Source organism: Terrapene carolina, unplaced genomic scaffold, assembly GCF_002925995.2.
Source record: "Terrapene carolina triunguis isolate 2854851 unplaced genomic scaffold, T_m_triunguis-2.0 Scaffold58, whole genome shotgun sequence".
Taxonomy (NCBI): Eukaryota; Metazoa; Chordata; order Testudines; family Emydidae; genus Terrapene; species Terrapene triunguis.
Window position 1 is genome coordinate 34,318,003 of NW_020664409.1, and position 17,459 is coordinate 34,335,461.

Consider the following 17,459-nt stretch of genomic DNA (forward strand, 5'->3'; position numbering starts at 1 on the left):
GGACGCTATGCTATGCTATAGACTGGGAGGCACTGCTTGGTCATGTAGAGAGCCGTGTGAGGTAAATACCGTAACGTTCTGGCATGTCTTTACTTACCTAAATAGTGCTTCATCGTCTACACTACTAGGGGTGTGTGAAGTGTATGTATTCTACCAAATCTTTGCAAGGAGTGTAGACGTACCCTTTGAGTAGCCCTCAGATCATAATCGTCTTAGTTTGCAACTAGGGAGATTTAGGTTAGCTATTGTGTGGGGGAAAACTTTCTACATCTAAGGAGAGTTAAACCCCGGAACAGACTAACTAAGGAGATTGTGAAATCCCTGTCATATGGAGGTTTTTAAGAACAGGTTAGACAAATCCCTGTCAGGGATGGTCTAGGTATGCTGGTCCTGCCTCAACACAGGGGGAAAAGGCTAGATGACCTCTTGAGGTCATTTCTATGATTTTGTATAAAATATAGTATGCACATAACTAGCTGTGTACTTTCATGTTACGATACTTAAAGTTATTCATTCATTCATTTCATTGTCAAAATATTTGCATTAAAATTGAGCAAAACTCAGTAATCACTTCAATGCCTGTTTTGCCCTTTTAAGGACAACAGAATTCGGTCCAATGTTATAGATTTAATTTTACTTTAAATCGGAAAGTACTCTGTATGTATGTGTGTCTTTAAGTTCTTTTAGCACTACATTGCTTCTGTTCAGACACAAGTACCATCCTTCACACAACCCCTGCCTAGTGTTTTTGCTCTATGAGAGCTTATGTTGAGTGTTCACATAAATAAACTAGTGGAGTTAATGTTTTTCTTTTCCTTCCTTCTATTGTTATTGGGCCTATTTACTAAGGAAAACTGCATTCCATGAATCTTGCAATGTGCTTAATTCCTAAATCATCTCTATGCCATCTAGGAATGTCCGATCCCTCAGAATAACCAGCTGGCTGGTTACACCAGCTTTCCTGTCCCTTTCTGCCATGAGAGCAACACAGAGGGGTTGGAATGGGACCAAGGATATGGCCCCTGGTTTGATTGAGATCATAACCTGAAGTCCTGAAATCGGCAAAAATTCTCATCTTGTAATGTTTCCTGTCCAGGAAGTGGAAAGTACAGAAATCTCACTAGAAGATTCCCAGTTCAGTTTTGAAGACTCAAGCAGTTTAGATAAGATTATGAACTACACCTAACTTTATGCACAAGGCTCTATATGGGACTACCTAAACTACATAAAATTACTATAGAGCATAGTGACACATTTTCAAAATATAAAATGAAAACAAGCTGGAGCCACTGGTTGCCCACCACTGTGAACAATTTTACTGGACAAGACTTTGCTATTGAATTCTTTGCCTTTGTTGCTTATCATAGGACAGGGGTGTAGATTATTCTCTGCTATAGTGGACTCTATATGACCCCCATGCATTATAATTAGGTGAGAATCTACTGACCTTTGACCAAAACCACACTGAAAAAGACTCTTCAAAAGTTAGTGAGGTAAGAAAAATTCTGGTAATGAGAATACTCTCAAATTTGAGTGGTCCTCATGACCTGTTTCCTTAGTAAGCAAGTCTTTTTCCCAACTGCTAGGGACAAGGCTGGTTACCTCCTTTAGACGTAAAAGCCTCCACTTTTAGCTCTGACAAGGGCAAACTGTTTGCTAGCTGTTGTCACCTCTGCTGTATGTGTTTGTATGGTAAAAATAAAGAGAGAACCTAATGGTACACTACTGTAGGGAAAGAAAATGTTTTAAAAACAAAATCCCATCCAGAGCATCAAGTAAAAGGGATGGTACTGTATTGATGAATCCGTACAAATTACTAGATACAAGCTAAATAGCAAATTCCAAATAATATGTTACAATCAGTTTTTGGTCTTCCTTTCCCTATGAGCTTCCCTTTGAGGTATAAAAGTCATAAATAGATCCAGAAGTAGCTCAGTGCTTTTGCCAACGAACCTTTTTTTCTTTTGAAAGGAAATTTTCCTTCAGGGTTAGACTAGATCAGATCCTCAGATTATGCATTTTAGAGAACACTGTTAAGTTATTAGGCTAAAAGCCAGGTAAGGACTTTGATATATCCAAGCAAGAGTGGAGTGTTTGTATCAGACTTTGCATTTGTTATCAGGGCAATTGTAAAATTGCTTAAAAAAAACAAACCCTAACTTCATCAAAAACCCCACCTCAATTCTTCTTCATAGTCTTTGAGGTCATGACCCACCCAGAGGCCAACCGGTGTGTATGTCTAGTTTATACTGATGACCTGATTTATTCGGTAGCAGGGCCTTCACTTAATGCATGGCTTTACCCTGAAAAGTTACTGAGTAACATCACACTTTCCTATTCAACAGATCTCATTGTATGTGTGTTCAGAGGTATGCCTGCCTGCTTTTCTGACTAAAATAATTTAACTGCTTTTTACTCCTGCTGACACTGCAGAGCCAATACTGTAGAACTATGAATAGAACTCCGTATGCATCACCATTAGTGTTGGCTACTAAATTACAATGTCTTACACCTATGCAAGCCTGTTGAAAGCAGTGGGACTGCACAGACCACACAGATGAGATCCTTGCTTGAAATGACAAGGCTCTTCTAAGAGTTGAAAGGAAGCTGGTCTGCAGTCATGGTGAGCAAGCCACCACATATTTTCCTGTGGTGTTCCTGGACAGTTTGGAGATACAGCCCTAGAAAATGAATCCTTTGAAATGTTAAATGTTGTTAGCTCTAATTTTCCACCTTCATGAAAGACAAGGAAGCTGGAATGATGAAGGCTGCTGCAAATCATGGATTGTCCCCATGAGTAAATCAGTGTTTCGCTGTCATTGACTCCTAGCATTAAAAAGTTTCCTCATTAGGGAGCAGGTGATGGAATCTCAAACATGTCTGCTTCTGTTCCATTACAGGGCCTCAGTAGTGTGGTGCGAGCTCAAAGACCCCGTCCAGCTCTCCTGGACTGTTGGTGCAGGAATTAAGAGAAATCTTCCAGCTGCCTGTAAATGCTGTACAGTGAAGTTTTCAGCTATTGAATATTACATGAGAGAGATTGGTTCCATTCTGTTGTGCTTTTGCACTGTCCAGTGCTGGCAGGGTCCCAAGACCTCCCTTGTGCAACAGACAGCATAAAATAACCATGATGCTGTAGGACCTGGAGCACCAAAGCCATAGCCATATATTCTCATTCTAAGTATAAAATGTGTCTGAGGGAGAGAGGAATTTCAGCAAACCATGGATGAACTTGACTTGTATGCACTACTCCTCTTAAAGAATGGATTTCTGCTGATATTTTATCTTACAGGGATATATTAATTTTCAGGTTACAGGAGGCGAATTTGATCTTCCTGGAAATCATAGAGCTGTACGAAGACCTTTTATTTTTCTTCAGAAATTCTCTACAATTCACCAAACCACTTTAAAGAAAACCATCTTTGAGCTCTTGTTTGTAACCAGTTACTCATTTTGTTCTCAGATTTCAGTCTCCCACCTTAACTTCCATAACGTCCCATAAATAAGCAATAGTACTCTTTTTCTTCTCTCATCTCTGGCCCTTGGCTTGTCTATCGGTCTCTTTTCACCAAATTACGTTTTCCTAAGCTGTTTCTCATATGCAATATTTTTTTGCCCTTTCCAGGTCAAAATCCACTCAGATATAAAGCTATAAGATCTTGCACAGGGTGACTGAAAGGACAGATGATTTTCCCTCTCCCCGGTCTCCCTTTCATTCCAGCTACCTCAATTCAACCTTTTATTCAATGGGATAGAGCACTTCAAATGAGACCTGGAAGAAAACTCTGTAGCCCTCCTCTGAAAAGGTGTGATAGTGATGGACATAATCATTGCCTGGCAGATGGTGGTGATGGGGCAGAAGCAAAAAAAAAAAATTTTTTTTGCAAAGAAGTACGCTCCAGAATGACAGAGTTTGGGAGGTGAAGATGAACGCATGCTTTAGAGGATGGAAGAAAATGCAGCACTTTTATGACTGTATCTTACTACAGGCAGTGTGGATAAGATTTGAGGCAACCAAAGCAAAAAAAAAATTTCTACAAAACCTTTGGCTTCACTGGCATTTTTTTCATGGGCTTGCTAAGGTGTTAGAGAGCTTTCAGGCCCGTAAGAAGTTGTCCTCGCACAATGACGATCCTTGGTCTAGAGCAGGGGCTCTCAACAAAATTTTTGGTGGCCTCAGAGTGTGGCCACCAACTCTTGCTGGTGGCCACTCTGACAATTTCTCTTAAAATACTTAATTAACTTTAGGAAAAACAAATATGCACATATGCATGTCCAAATCATTGCAATTTATTTGTTTTTTTTTTTTTGCAGACTCAATAATAAAAATAATGTACAGTTATCTCTATTCTTTACTGGACCGAAACACAATAGAAACATCTCCCTGCCCCCATTCCCCGCTATGTCCCCCCATAACCCAGAACTCCCTTCTGCGCCCTTGCAGCCCAGGCTCACCCCGCTCCTTGCCTTTTGACTACGGTGCCCTGTGTGGTCACCCACCCATAAGGGAGGGGAGGAAGAGCCCCGCAGCCCCACTGCCCCTGAGAAAGTGGGTCAGATGCTGAGTCCAAGGTTCCTTCCCCACTACATACACCAGCCCCACGTGTCTGCAGAGATGCTGCCTGGAGGCCCCAGGAGGCTGCACAGTGCAGGGTGCCGATCCCTTGCTGGTGGTGCCAGCAAACTCCAAGGCAGCGCATCCAGGAGCAACAGCTGGGGGCTGCAGGGAGGGGCCGCTGCTTTGCCGCACTCCCCCACCTCATCTCCACCCAGGAGACTGTTGAAGCCACAGAAAAATCTGCTGGTGAGTGTATGCGGCCATGGTGGCTGCATGCAGGAAATGCTGGTCTAGTGGTCCTAACAGGAGCTTGACTGAACTGACTTGCTGTATAAATAGCAGTGTAAAATTCATGACTTTGTGAGAAGTACCACCTGCATAATATTTTTTTAAATGACAGCTGAGATTCTAGAGCTCCGTTCTGTGGCAAAGGGTGAATTCTGCAGCAGTTTCAGTGGCTGTGGAATTGGGGAGTGCTTGAGGCTCTGTATGTTAACATGATACATGTTCAACCGGGAGCCCTAAGACTCTTGTACTCCTGTATCTCAGAGACACGGTGTAATGGTGTCTAAGTTTTATATTTTCAATAGTAGAGACACTCTTCCCTACCTCTTACTCATATTGTGCATTCTTCCATGCCAATGTGTAAATCATCCTCATTTTGGGCCACCTACCCAAACATTCTTCTCCATTTCATTACTTCTGTATAAGCCAAGATACTTCCAGTATCTTGCTTCTTGTCCAGAGCTGTAGCCAGGATTGTACAGGGTCCAAGTGAAACTATCAACAACCCCCTGATAGGCATCGGGGTGGGGTTGTCTCTGCAGCAGCATTTTAAATCAGGCACATCAGACTGTTCTTGCTCCTTTTCCTCTTCCCTCCCCCAAATCCTGTTATTTTATCCTTCTCCCTGTCTCTTTACTGCACCATCCTGGCTGTAGTGTATCTGGAACCCATATGGCAAATCTTAATTAATTTTTAATTCCCCTGTTACAGTCTGATCTTTTCTCTCTTAGTCCTCCTGCTTTTTTTCACTCTGAAGCAAGCACCTCAAATTCACGCCAGGCAGATTCCAAATATTTGCTAGCTCTATACTGTGCTCTGGTTTTCCTTCTCTGCACCCAGCAAGCTAGTACTCCTATAACCCTTCAGCATCATTTTCTCCTCTCTTCTCCTGCTGCCAACAGAGGTGAACTAAGGCCATCCTTGCATGCAGGGCTGGCTCCAGGGTTGGCAGCCAAAAAAAAAAAAAAAAAAAGCCGCCATCCGCGGCGGCAATTCGGTGGGAGGTCCTTCGCTCCGAGCGGGAGTGAGGGACAGTCCGCCGAATTGCCGCCGAATCGCTGGACCTGCCGCCCCTCTCCGGAGTGGCCGCCCCAAGCACCTGCTTGCCAAGCTGGTGCCTGGAGCCGGCCCTGCTTGCATGATCTTTCGTAAATCTGTATTTCTCCCTTAGGCCTGCCAACATGTGTTGGGTGCTTGAGCGTAAGGGAGGGAGAGACATGGAGGAGCTGCCATCACCTCCTACTGATAGAGAAGAGCAACCTTTAAAAAATGCTGATAGTCACTACTCATTCTCAGTGCCCCTGCAGAGTTTGGGCATGTGACAACAGCCCTGCTTGTGTTTGTACTGTGCTTTAGAAGAGGTAAACTATTTTAAGTATTGAATATTATTAATATTATTATTACTGTTGTCTCTAGCAGTGTTGTGGTTCAGTCCTTGTGAATCACCCAGTTGTCAGCCCCATGAATTACTCACACATTATTTAAGGGGAAGAAAATAATATTTGCAACAGAACCATGCCTTTATTAGTATGTTCAGTAGAAGAAACACAAGGTTATTAATGTCCTGAATCACTTAAGATGCCATAGTTTTTGGGGGGAGCTCAAACAAATAATCTAAATTAGGCAAACTAACCTAGACAATGGCTTGTTGTGCAGGGTGCTGAAGGCTAGGACCTACCCAGACTCCCATTCCTTGCAGAGGCTTCCCTACTTCTTTTCTGAGGAGCCCTGCCCTTTTAAAGTTCCCTTGAACTCCAAACAAGGCCCAGCTGTCCTAATTGCCTCAGGCTTTGTTAAGAAGTCAGCTGCCTTGTTATATCTTTCCTGCTCTAAGGGATTAACTCCTTGGGAGCTAGCTTCCCCCTTCTATCACAGCAGAAGCTACCCTGCTTAGTTCAGCCAAGCTCCTCCTATTAGTGCCGTTAGACCAAGAATTGTCAGTGGGTACCCCATTTGAGCTGGGAAGCCCTATATACTGTCCACCTGCCACAAAAAATTGAAAACAAGCCTCTCTCCTAACTCACTGTCTTGCAATGACCAGACCAACGTTTTCACATCTTGCAGTTCACAAACACCATCCTTTATCCACCATTCCATTATCAACCACAATGCCCAATCTGTCTTACCTACTTTCTCTCAGCAAACTAGAAATGCTGCTATACTTATATTAATCAGTCTCCTGATATAGTTCCATGACATCATCACCATCCACCAACAAGGCTATTTATGCAGACCCTACTGTACCTCATTTTCCACAATAACTTAAACAGACTATGACTGTTATAGGTAAAGGAGAGTTGTCCTGTGTATAAAATGCATTACTTGATTATTAATAATTTCCAGAATTTGAAAATAGTCATGATGCTTATCATAGATCCATATTTAACATAGTATAAGCATGGTTGGGAGCATGGGCAGAATTAAGCTTTAAAGCTGTTTTTTGGAAACTTACTTCTGAATGTTGAGACTTTCAGAAGTTCAGGTTTTTTTTAATATACCATTCTAATAAAGTTCTTTTTGTTGAAATTATGTAGATACAAAAATATTGTACGAGTTAAAGATGATGTGCTTACAACATACATGACACACATTTTGGAAGCAAAGAAATGAAATATTAATCAGCTTAACTGTACATACTGGGTGAAGTCCTGCCCCCGTTGAAGTCAGTGGAGTTTTGCTATTGACTCTGTTGGAGTCAAGATTTCACCCACCATGTGTACAAACATATGCCACAGACAGGTCACAACAACCTTAGTTCTGCTCCAGTAAGGATGTCAACTTTCCAGCACCTCTTTCCCCACCCTACCTCCCTAACAATGTTTTACCGTCACCATATGTATGCATGTTACTTTACAAATAGAATGAAGACAGCAGTCTGTCTTGGTACTTCTATGGACCCCATATCCTTCTCAAAGCACCTCACAATCTTTTTAATGTATTGACCCTCACAACGTTCCTGGGAGTTAGGGAATTGCTGTTATCCATATTTTATAGATGGGGTGCTGAGGCATAGAGAGACTGAGTGACTAGCCCAAGATCACACAGGAAATCTGTGCTAGAGCAGGGAGTTGAACTCAGGTCTCCCAAGTTCTAGGCTAGTGCCTTACCACAGGACCATCCTCCATGTCTAAATGTCCTTCTTGACATAATAATTAATACTTTATATAGCGCTTTTCATCAGTAGTGTTTAAAGTGCTTTACAAAGGAGGTCCCATTATTATACTCATTTTACAGATGAAGAAACTGAGGCTAGAGAGGTTAAGTGGTTACCTAGCAGGCCAGTGGCCAAGCTAGAAACAGAACCCAGGCCTCCTGAGTCCCAGTCCGGTGCTGTATCCAGTAGGCCACACTGCTTCCCTAGTCACAGAACTAGATGACATCAGGAAGGTGGAAGGGGAATAAGGTCGAGTGGTAGCTTGTTTTGCACTTGTTCCTTTTTTGTCTGATTAAATAGCTAAAAGTTAACTTAGTTGGAATAAAATTCTACAATAATTCAGTCACCAGTATTGCCTATTATTAGAGGATGCTGAGTTGTCATTGTGTCTCTGGAATACATTGTGCTGTGAAGACCCAATCAAATGATAGAATTATAATTTGGCATGTCTTTCCCAATTCTCTGTAAAATCTTACTTGGCTGCTCTACTACTTAATGTTTACTTAATGAAAGAGTATTCAGCACCATTAGAGACAGTGGTGCAGTAGATAACAGCTGCAAACTAGCACTTAAGAATGCAGAACAAGTTATGGTTTAAAGTACAGTTTGTCCTTGACTAACTTCATGTATTTTAATACATTCACTATTGAATAAATGAGCGGAAAAATTAACTCTTGAGAAATTTGATTGGTTAAATGTGTGCTAGTGAAAAATGTAATGTGTAGCTTAAAATAAAAACATTTCACAGCTTTGTCTGTATACTGTACTGGTGTTTGTATTCATTGTGTGATGAAAACTTGTTATATCATTAGTTGTATGATTTAGATTGTCTAGTCATAATTATATTGATAACAATGTTGATAAGTACAGAAATACTATAAACCCCGCCACTTGCAGTGTATTAACCTTGAATCCTTTAAGAAAAAAGGTCAAGAATCCTTAGAATGAAAATACTGACCTTTCAGATACTTTAACTTGATATTGTCAGTGACAACAGACCCAATAAGATGCCTGTGCGTACAATTGCTCTGGTAACATAACTTCTCCATAAATATAGTCATGCAGCCACACAGCTGGACAATTACTGAAATAAGCTAATTTGTAAATTCTGCATGTTCCTATGTTCTCTATCACAACCAACCCTCTCAAATCCCAGAAGATACAGGTAAAGAGAATAAAAGCCGGATTGTGTACCTCGTGTACTAAAACTCAATTCACATCACTTTAGATGATTTTATCTACCCTCCATTAAATTCTGCATCAGGTAGACTCTTGAAGTTGTTGAGGTAAAATTTAAGGGGAATTAGTGTATAACCAATGTATTTGAGATGGGCTAACTGCAGTAAGTAGCTCTTACTGAAACAAGCAAATAATGGAGGCTTCCAAACCCAGACAGGAACAAACTGTACTATTTCAAGATGTTTTTTTCACTGCATTTTGCATTAACTACTAAATGCTACTGCTAATGTTGATCTTTCATGGGTACTATATGGGCTATTCATTCATTCATAAATGAGCTGTTTGAACAAATGGTATCTGTGTATATATTTCCCTACCCCCTTAACAGCCAACCCCTCCCTTTTTTTTAATTTGGTAGATCATGGGGAATTCATATGCAGGGCAACTGAAATCAGCCCGTTTTGAAGAAGCTCTTCACAACTCTATAGAAGCCTCTCTGAGATGCAGTAGTGTTGTCCCACGGCCAATCTTCTCTCAACTCTACCTGGACCCGGACCAACCTCCTTTCCTGCCAGAAGGTAACTATGCAAGTATGGCACACTTCAATTTGTCATTTTTTTTTCTGTAAAGGGGCCCTCAAGCACTGGGGGACTGCAATTATAAAATATTACAGATCAGTTCATTCTTTGACATAAAATCCATATGCCTTATGACACAAAATCCATCTTTTGTGCCTCTTAAAAGAAAGAGGGTTGTGGTATTTTGTTTCCAAGTGTAGTATAGCTTTGAACTGCTGTGGATGTAGAGATGATTCTGTTTTTGTATTCTTTTCAGATGTGAAACCAAAGGTGGAAGAATTGGACAAAGAGTTGGTACATCGTTACACACAGAACGGTAGTCTGGATTTTTCTAATAACCAAACTGTTAATGAAATGGAAGACGAAGAGGAGGATGAAGACATGTCAGATTCAAGTAGTCCACCAATCCCATATTCACAAAAACCTGCCCCAGAAGGGTCTTGCACTACTGATGGTTAGTGTTTAAATCAGTTCTCACCATAATCTGTAGTGTTTAAGGTTAAAAACTAGTAATAATGGAAACTGATCAAATGAATATGCTGAATTGTGATATTGCCTGGTGACCAAGGGAGTGATTTTTATAAAGGGACCAGTAGTGCAACCCTTACTCGCATGAGTAGTCCTGCTCAGAAATTTGGAACTGTGATCAAATTTTGGCTTTGGACCGAGACTGCATTTTCAGTTATAGCCCAAAACAGAATGTAATGTAACATTTTCAAACATAAATTTAACTAGAGGCTTTTTAAAGCATTCAAGCTATTTTTAAATGTTTTTAAAGTCTATAAAAATTATACCAGTTGACTTGCATGAATAACTAACATAAACAGTCAGCCACAACCTTTTATATGACTTTGTAGAATTCCAAAAGATTTTAAAATAGCTGTTTAAAAATATAGCTAACAGTGATCGGGGCAATATTGAAATAAGAGGGTTTGATACAGAGTATAAAAAGGGCTGGATTATTTGTGAGAAGTGGCTAAGGCTCATTATGGCCCTTATTTAGCTATAAGAGCCAAACAGTGAACATCTTGCTTACATTAGTGAGTATTTACTCAGATGAGTATTATCATGGACTTCGAAATGGGTGCTCGCATGAGTATCTGCTTACCAGTGTAACAGGTTCAGGGTCACCCCTAAACTTTTTAAAAGGATAAACAGAATTGTTGACAGTGCTAATTACTGAAAATATGAGCAGTAAGGAAATGATGTTGGATATTATGTGGATAGAATTGTTGGGGAGATAGAACTTGTTGGGAGTAAATATTAAATAACTGGTTTACATTGTTATTGATATGATATCCTGCAGACCTAAAAATTCCTTAAAGAAAAGAACCTATTCATAACTATTATATAAACTTATTTATGTTAATGTTAAATTTCTGTTGGTTTGCTGGCCTCTTTGCAGTAGTTGTTATTAAATAGTCATTGTTTGCCAACAGCTACTATACACATCTGAAATTACCAGTTTTCTCCCTATACTTAGAACAGAATTTCTGTGGTAATTGGTGGCAAATGTTGACTTTTTAAAAAATTCTTATATATTGGTCCCTTCTGGATCAATCTGTCTTAGATGGGCATGCTTGTCCTCCAAAACAAAGGAACCGCAAAAGCCTTGAATCCAAAAACACTGGGCTGTTATCAGAAATTGGGGAAAGTTATTGAGAGAGGTTTGTTGTGATACAGTATTCACATTGGCTGGTGTTTTCAGAGGTTTTTTTGACTACTTTCAGATTTTAGACATGGGAATGGCACAGAAACTAATTTGGTCTCACTGGTTGATGGTCTTGTAGCAACAGACCAAGATCAAGTACCTGTGTTGATTCACTTAGATTTGTCACAGCATAGGATGCCATTTATCCTGATGATGCAGCACTGACATGTCTGTGTAACTTGGCAGAGATAGATAGAGGGGCTTTGTTGTTTTTCCCCCAAGTGGACTCCGATAGCCTTTGAGTAATTGCTTCCCTGCTCCTAGGTTCTCTCATTGGAGTACACCGCTACCTCGATATAACGCGACCCGATATAACACGAATTCGGATATAACGCGGTAAAGCAGCGCTCCTGGGGGGCGGGGCTGCGCACTCTGGTGGATCAAATCAAGTTCAATATAACGCGGTTTCACCTATAACTGAAAATAGCAATATGGATATTTGGCTCAGGCGGAAGCTTGAGCTTGGGCTCTAGGGCAGTGGCTCTCAGACTTTTTTACTGGTGACCCCTTTCACATAGCAAGTCTCTGAGTGTGACCCTCCACCCCTTATAAATTAAAAATACGTTTTAATATATTTAATACCATTATAAATGCTGGAGGCAAAGCGGGGTTTGGGGTGGAGGCTGACAGCTTGTGACCCCCCATGTAATAACCTTGTGGCCCCCTGAGGGGCCCCGACCCCCAGTTTGAGAACCTCTGCTCTAGGGCGTGGGGTGGGCTTCAGAGCCCAAACTCTAGCCTGAGCCATAATGTAAAAGCATCATCCACACAGCTATTTTAAAAACATTAGTGCAAGTGCTACTAGCACGGGTGTGTGGACCCGTGGTGGGAGGCTCACTCCCAGATGCTGTGTAGACGTACCCTATAAATACATCAAGGGGGTAAAAGACAGGGAGGGAGAAGAGCTATTTAAGCTAAATGGCAATGTTGGCACAACTGGGTATAAATTGGCCATGAATAAATTTAGGCTGGAAATTAGAAGAAAGTTTCTAAACATCAAAGGAGTGAGGCTCTGGAACAGCCTTCCAATAGGAGTACTGGGGGCAAACAATCTAACTAGTTGTAAAATGGATTGTGTTGAATTTATGAATGGAATGATATGACAGAGTTGTCCAGAATAGCAAAGGGACCTCCTGGGTCATTATAAACTCAATGACCCAGGAGGTCCCTTTCAGTTCTATGCCTCATGTTCCTATTAAGGGTTTTCCTGAAGGTGCTGGGTTGGTGGGGAGGGATTTTATTTTTTGATTGTTGCAAAAAGAGAGGGAAGAAATTTTAAAACATTGCTGACATTTCATAAGAGTAGTTGTAGACTGACAAATTCATTGATTCTGAAGCCAGAAGGAACCATAGTGATCGTCTGACCTTCTGTATAACACAGGCCATAGAATCCCCAAAATAATTCCATTTAAGCTAGAGCATATCTTTTTTAAAAATCCAATCGAAGTAAAAATTGTCAGTGATGGAGACTCCACCAAGACCCTTGGTAAATGGTTCCAATGGTTAATTACCCTCACTGTTAAAAATTTATACCTTATTTCCAGTCTGAATTTGCCCAGCTTCATCTTCATTGGCTCTTGTCTGCTAGATTGAAGAGCCTATTATCAAATATTTGTTCTCCATGTACATACTTATAAACTATGATCGAGTCACTCCTTAACTGTCTGTTAGACTCAAGTAGCCTCAAGCCTATCACTATAAGGCATGTTTTCTAATTATTCTCTTGGCTCTTCTCTGAACCCGCGCCAATTGATAGATTGTGTGTAATTATATGTATTGTAAGTGCATGGGTACCCAAACATGTTCATTTTCTACACCACGTCTAAACAAAGAAATTGACTCGGTGACCACCCTTCCTCCTATATGTGATCATACAGATCACCTAACCTTCCATTTTCCATTGCATGACGTCTCTGAACCAACTCAGCAGTTGCTTACAAAGAAAAGTAATAATAGGATTGAATTCAAAATAATAGATGAAAAATTGAAAGTTGAAGTCAGTGGGGCTGCTCAGGATGCTCCAAGCTGAACGTGTACTGGATTGGGTCCTTGGTGCCTGAGTCTGCAATTCATGAGTTTTACTGATTATACAGCTACTTTGGGTTAAATGTCTCAGGGGTTGTACTTGATGTGGGGTGAAATCCTGGTCCTATTGAAGTCAATGGTAGTTGTGTCATTGATTTCAGTGAGGCCAGGATTTCACCCATGGTCATTTCATATTCCATATAACATCCTAATTTTTATTAAGAAATCACATAATTCCCCAAATTCACATGGCTGAGTCGTAAATCAGTCAGAAACACATCAACTGGTTTGTATTGCCTTTGATAATGAATAAAATGCAAGTAACATTTTTGCTGAACATTCTTCTTAACTTGACAGTAGAGGGAGGTCCTTTACCCTTCTTGTTGGAAGACCATTGTAGGGTGACAAGTCCACATAATTATTCTGTTTGTAAAAATAAAGCCTTTTTTAGCAATAAGCATAAGTGTTTCTTTTTGGTTTTTGGCAGAAGTTTTAGCTTCAAATGGATTTTTATAGCCCAGTTATAAACTTCTGTGAAGGTTACAATGGAAATACTGACAGCTTTTAGCATAATGACCTCAAATGTACAACTAGATAATACAGTAAACAGTTCTTAACCTCTTGATTGCCATGCCTTTAAAGCATGCTTGTCCTAATTTGTGGAATGGCATTATATGCAAGATGTGTGAAACACAATAGTAGCACCTTCCTTTTGTTAGTAAATCCTCAATTTACCTGGGGTCTAAAGGAGGTCAAAAGTAATTTCAGAGGCAGTTAAGTAAGCAGGTACTTAACACCTGATCAGTTACTGTGAAGTTACAATAGTGAGTGACAGTGAACTGCAGTTCATATGTAATTCCTGGAAGCTAATTTCTTATGCAAATATATTTTTTGCAGTACAGATACAGCTTTGTACCCCACACTAAGGCTGTTGTTTGTTACCTTTAGGTGAAAAACAAAAACAAAATAGAAGATCTTTGCTTTCGAAAGATTTTAGCACTTTTGCTTGTATTTCCACAGCTGTGCGGACAAGACAATTCCTGATTGGGCAGACAGGCCTGTTTAAATTAAGAAATGATTGTAGAATGCAAACATGCTTGCGTGAAGGAAAACATTTGAATTTTCTTCCAAAGAAATGCAGATGATGTCCCTAAGAGCTATTCATTATTCTTCTTTCCCATTGCTTTTGGCACTTTGCAAATTACTAATCAGGATTTAAGTGCCTGCTGCTTTTTAAAACAAAGCTGAGGATCCCATGGTCAAATCTTCTTTTTTTTTTTTGGAGGGGGAAGGGAATCAAACAGCTCATTTGTATACTTTTATTTTTTTAATTATTTTCTAAACATTGTAAGGATTATAATGGTTGATTTTGTTGGCCAAGTGACAGGTAAAAGGTTTTTTTTTTTTTTTTAGGGCTGTCGATTTAATCGCAGTTAACTCACGCGATTAACTCAAAAATTAATTGTGATTAATCGCAGTTTTAATCGCAATGTTAAACAATAGAATACCAATTGAAATTTATTAAATATTTTGGATGTTTTTCTACATTTTCAAATATATTGATTTCAATTACAACACAGAATACAAAGTGTACAGTGCTCACTTTGTATTATTATTATTATTATTATTATTACAAATATTTGCACTGTAAAAATGATAAACAAAAGAAATAGTATTTTTCAATTCACCTCATACAATACTGTAAAGCAATCTCTTTATCGTGAAAGTACAATTTACAACTGTAGATTTTTTGTTTGTTACGTAACTGCACTGAAAAACAAAACAGTGTAAAACTTTAGAGCCTACAAGTCCACTCAGTCCTACTTCTTGTTCAGCCAATCACTAAGACAAATAAATTTGTTTACATTTATGGGAGATAATACTGCTGGCTTCTTATTTACAATGTCACCTGAAAGTGAGAACAAGCATTGGCATGGCACTTTTGTAGCCGGCATTGCAAGGTATTTACGTGCCAGATATGCTAAACATTCGTATGCCTCTTCATGCTTCGTCCACCAACCAATTGTTTTATTTTTGAATGAGTTATTTTTTTGTACATAATTCTTCCTTTTTTAAGTTCAACTTTCATGATAAAGAGATTGTATTACAGTACTTGTATGAGGTGAATTGAAAAATACTATTTCTTTTGTTTTTATAGCACTAATATTTGTAATAAAAATAAAGTGAGCACTGTACACTTTGTGATCTGTGTTGTAATTGAAATCAATATATTTGAAAATGTAGAAAACATACAAAAATATTTAAATAAATGGCATTCTAATATTGTTTAACAGTGCGATTAATATTTTTAATCGCTTGACAGCCCTAGTTCCCCCCCCCACTCTTCATGTGTACCTATATATAAACAGATACCTGTATCCATGCAAATAACAATAAAGGGCTAAATTTCCAAATCTGGCCTGTATTGGTGAATGCATCATTTTTATAGTACGAGTTGCAATCACTTGTGTAAACAACTTGTACGTACTGTCACTTGACAGAATTTTCATGTATAAATCCCTATATAAATGAGCGTATATATAGTGCAAATAGACTTGATGTGAACCAAATCTAAACAAAATTATGCATGCAAGTTACACAAGCATAAATTAGAGGTCAGATTTTGAAAATGTGTCCCTTATTGATGTTTACATGGATATAGCCGTATCTATTTGATATTTAATTATCAACACAAAATCATGGAGGAAAAAAAATTAGCGCTCTGAACTTCTGGCTAGCCAGAAAAATAAAATGTTATGACTGGAATTTTTTGAGAAAACAATTAACAAAAATACTCCATACAAATGAATCATTTTATTGCTAAGGAACTGATCCTTGTATGGGTGGGAAAGAAGAATAATGGATGGCTCTTGGGGATACTGTCTACATTTTTTTGGAAGAAAATTCAAGATTTTTCTTCATAGAGCAGATATGTATTCTCTGATAATCTCTTACTTTAAACTAACAGAGAAGTACCTGGCCAAAATTATTAATCTACTCTTTCTGATTCGGCTATTGATATGCAAACACAAAATCCCCTAAAGTCTTTGTAAATAAAAAATATTTTCTTTACAGACATGTCTCTAACAGCTATCTATCAAAGCTGCTCGCACAAATGGAAACCAACTATGGATCCCTTTAAAAGTTCAGCCTTAAAGAGTGTGAATTAAATGCATATAACAAGAAAATCAGTCCTGAGTGCAACCTGTTGCTGTCATTTCTTCAACCTCCTCCCTGGCTCACCCTCAGCATAAAGACAAACTTTTAACATCAGCTCTGTTTTTTCATGGCTTTTTACATTTTTAAGCTAGATGGTAAACCTTGTTTAAATGTTGGTTTTATGTTCAAATATCTTTCTGGTTTTTGCATTTGTGGAGCTATTTTTTTAGGAGCATAAACAAAAGATAATACAAGAGAACAATTATAAAGGTTCCATAAGAAATGTTTGCACTTTACTGTGGAACTTGTGAATATCTAAGTATATAGTAATGGCAGCTTCTCATCTATTATCTTGTGTAAATATTAGAAGACGTATCTACATTGTAGTATGTACCATTATAGGCTGTGTATGTACAGCATTTATATAATAGAATTTATTTATCCTAATTGAATAGGGAGCATGAAATTTATGCAGATAAAACCGCCTCTCAGATAAGAGGATACTATTGTCTCTAGACTCTATAGTATCAGCCTCTCATACATAGGCTAGTTTCAATCTGTACTGCTAAGACAGTGGTCCCTAAACTTTTGAGGGTCCTGCTCCCCCTCAACCCTGTCAGTTCCCCCTCTGCCCCACCAGGGCTGGGAGCAGGGCTGTGGCTCGGGAGGGTGGGGGACATGGACAGGGGTAAGGACAGGGCCGGCTCTAGGCACCAGCCAAACAAGCTGGTGCTTGGGGCGGCACATTTTTAGGGGCGGCATGGCCGGCGCCAGAATGCCGCCCCTAAAAATGTGCCGCGGGCCGCCCTA

The 17,459-nt window shown here is 39.4% G+C and overlaps 1 protein-coding gene across 1 annotated transcript in view; it reads left to right on the forward strand.

Moving 5' to 3' along the window:
* GREB1L (GREB1 like retinoic acid receptor coactivator) overlaps window positions 1–17,459 on the forward strand; it is a 237,564-nt gene that overhangs the window by 91,531 nt on the left and 128,574 nt on the right. The window contains exons 3-4 of the mRNA XM_024206494.1: window positions 9,595–9,754; window positions 10,011–10,208. Coding sequence (XP_024062262.1) covers window positions 9,598–9,754; window positions 10,011–10,208 — 355 coding nt within the window. The 5' untranslated portion in view covers window positions 9,595–9,597. The remainder of the gene's footprint in view (window positions 1–9,594; window positions 9,755–10,010; window positions 10,209–17,459) is intronic.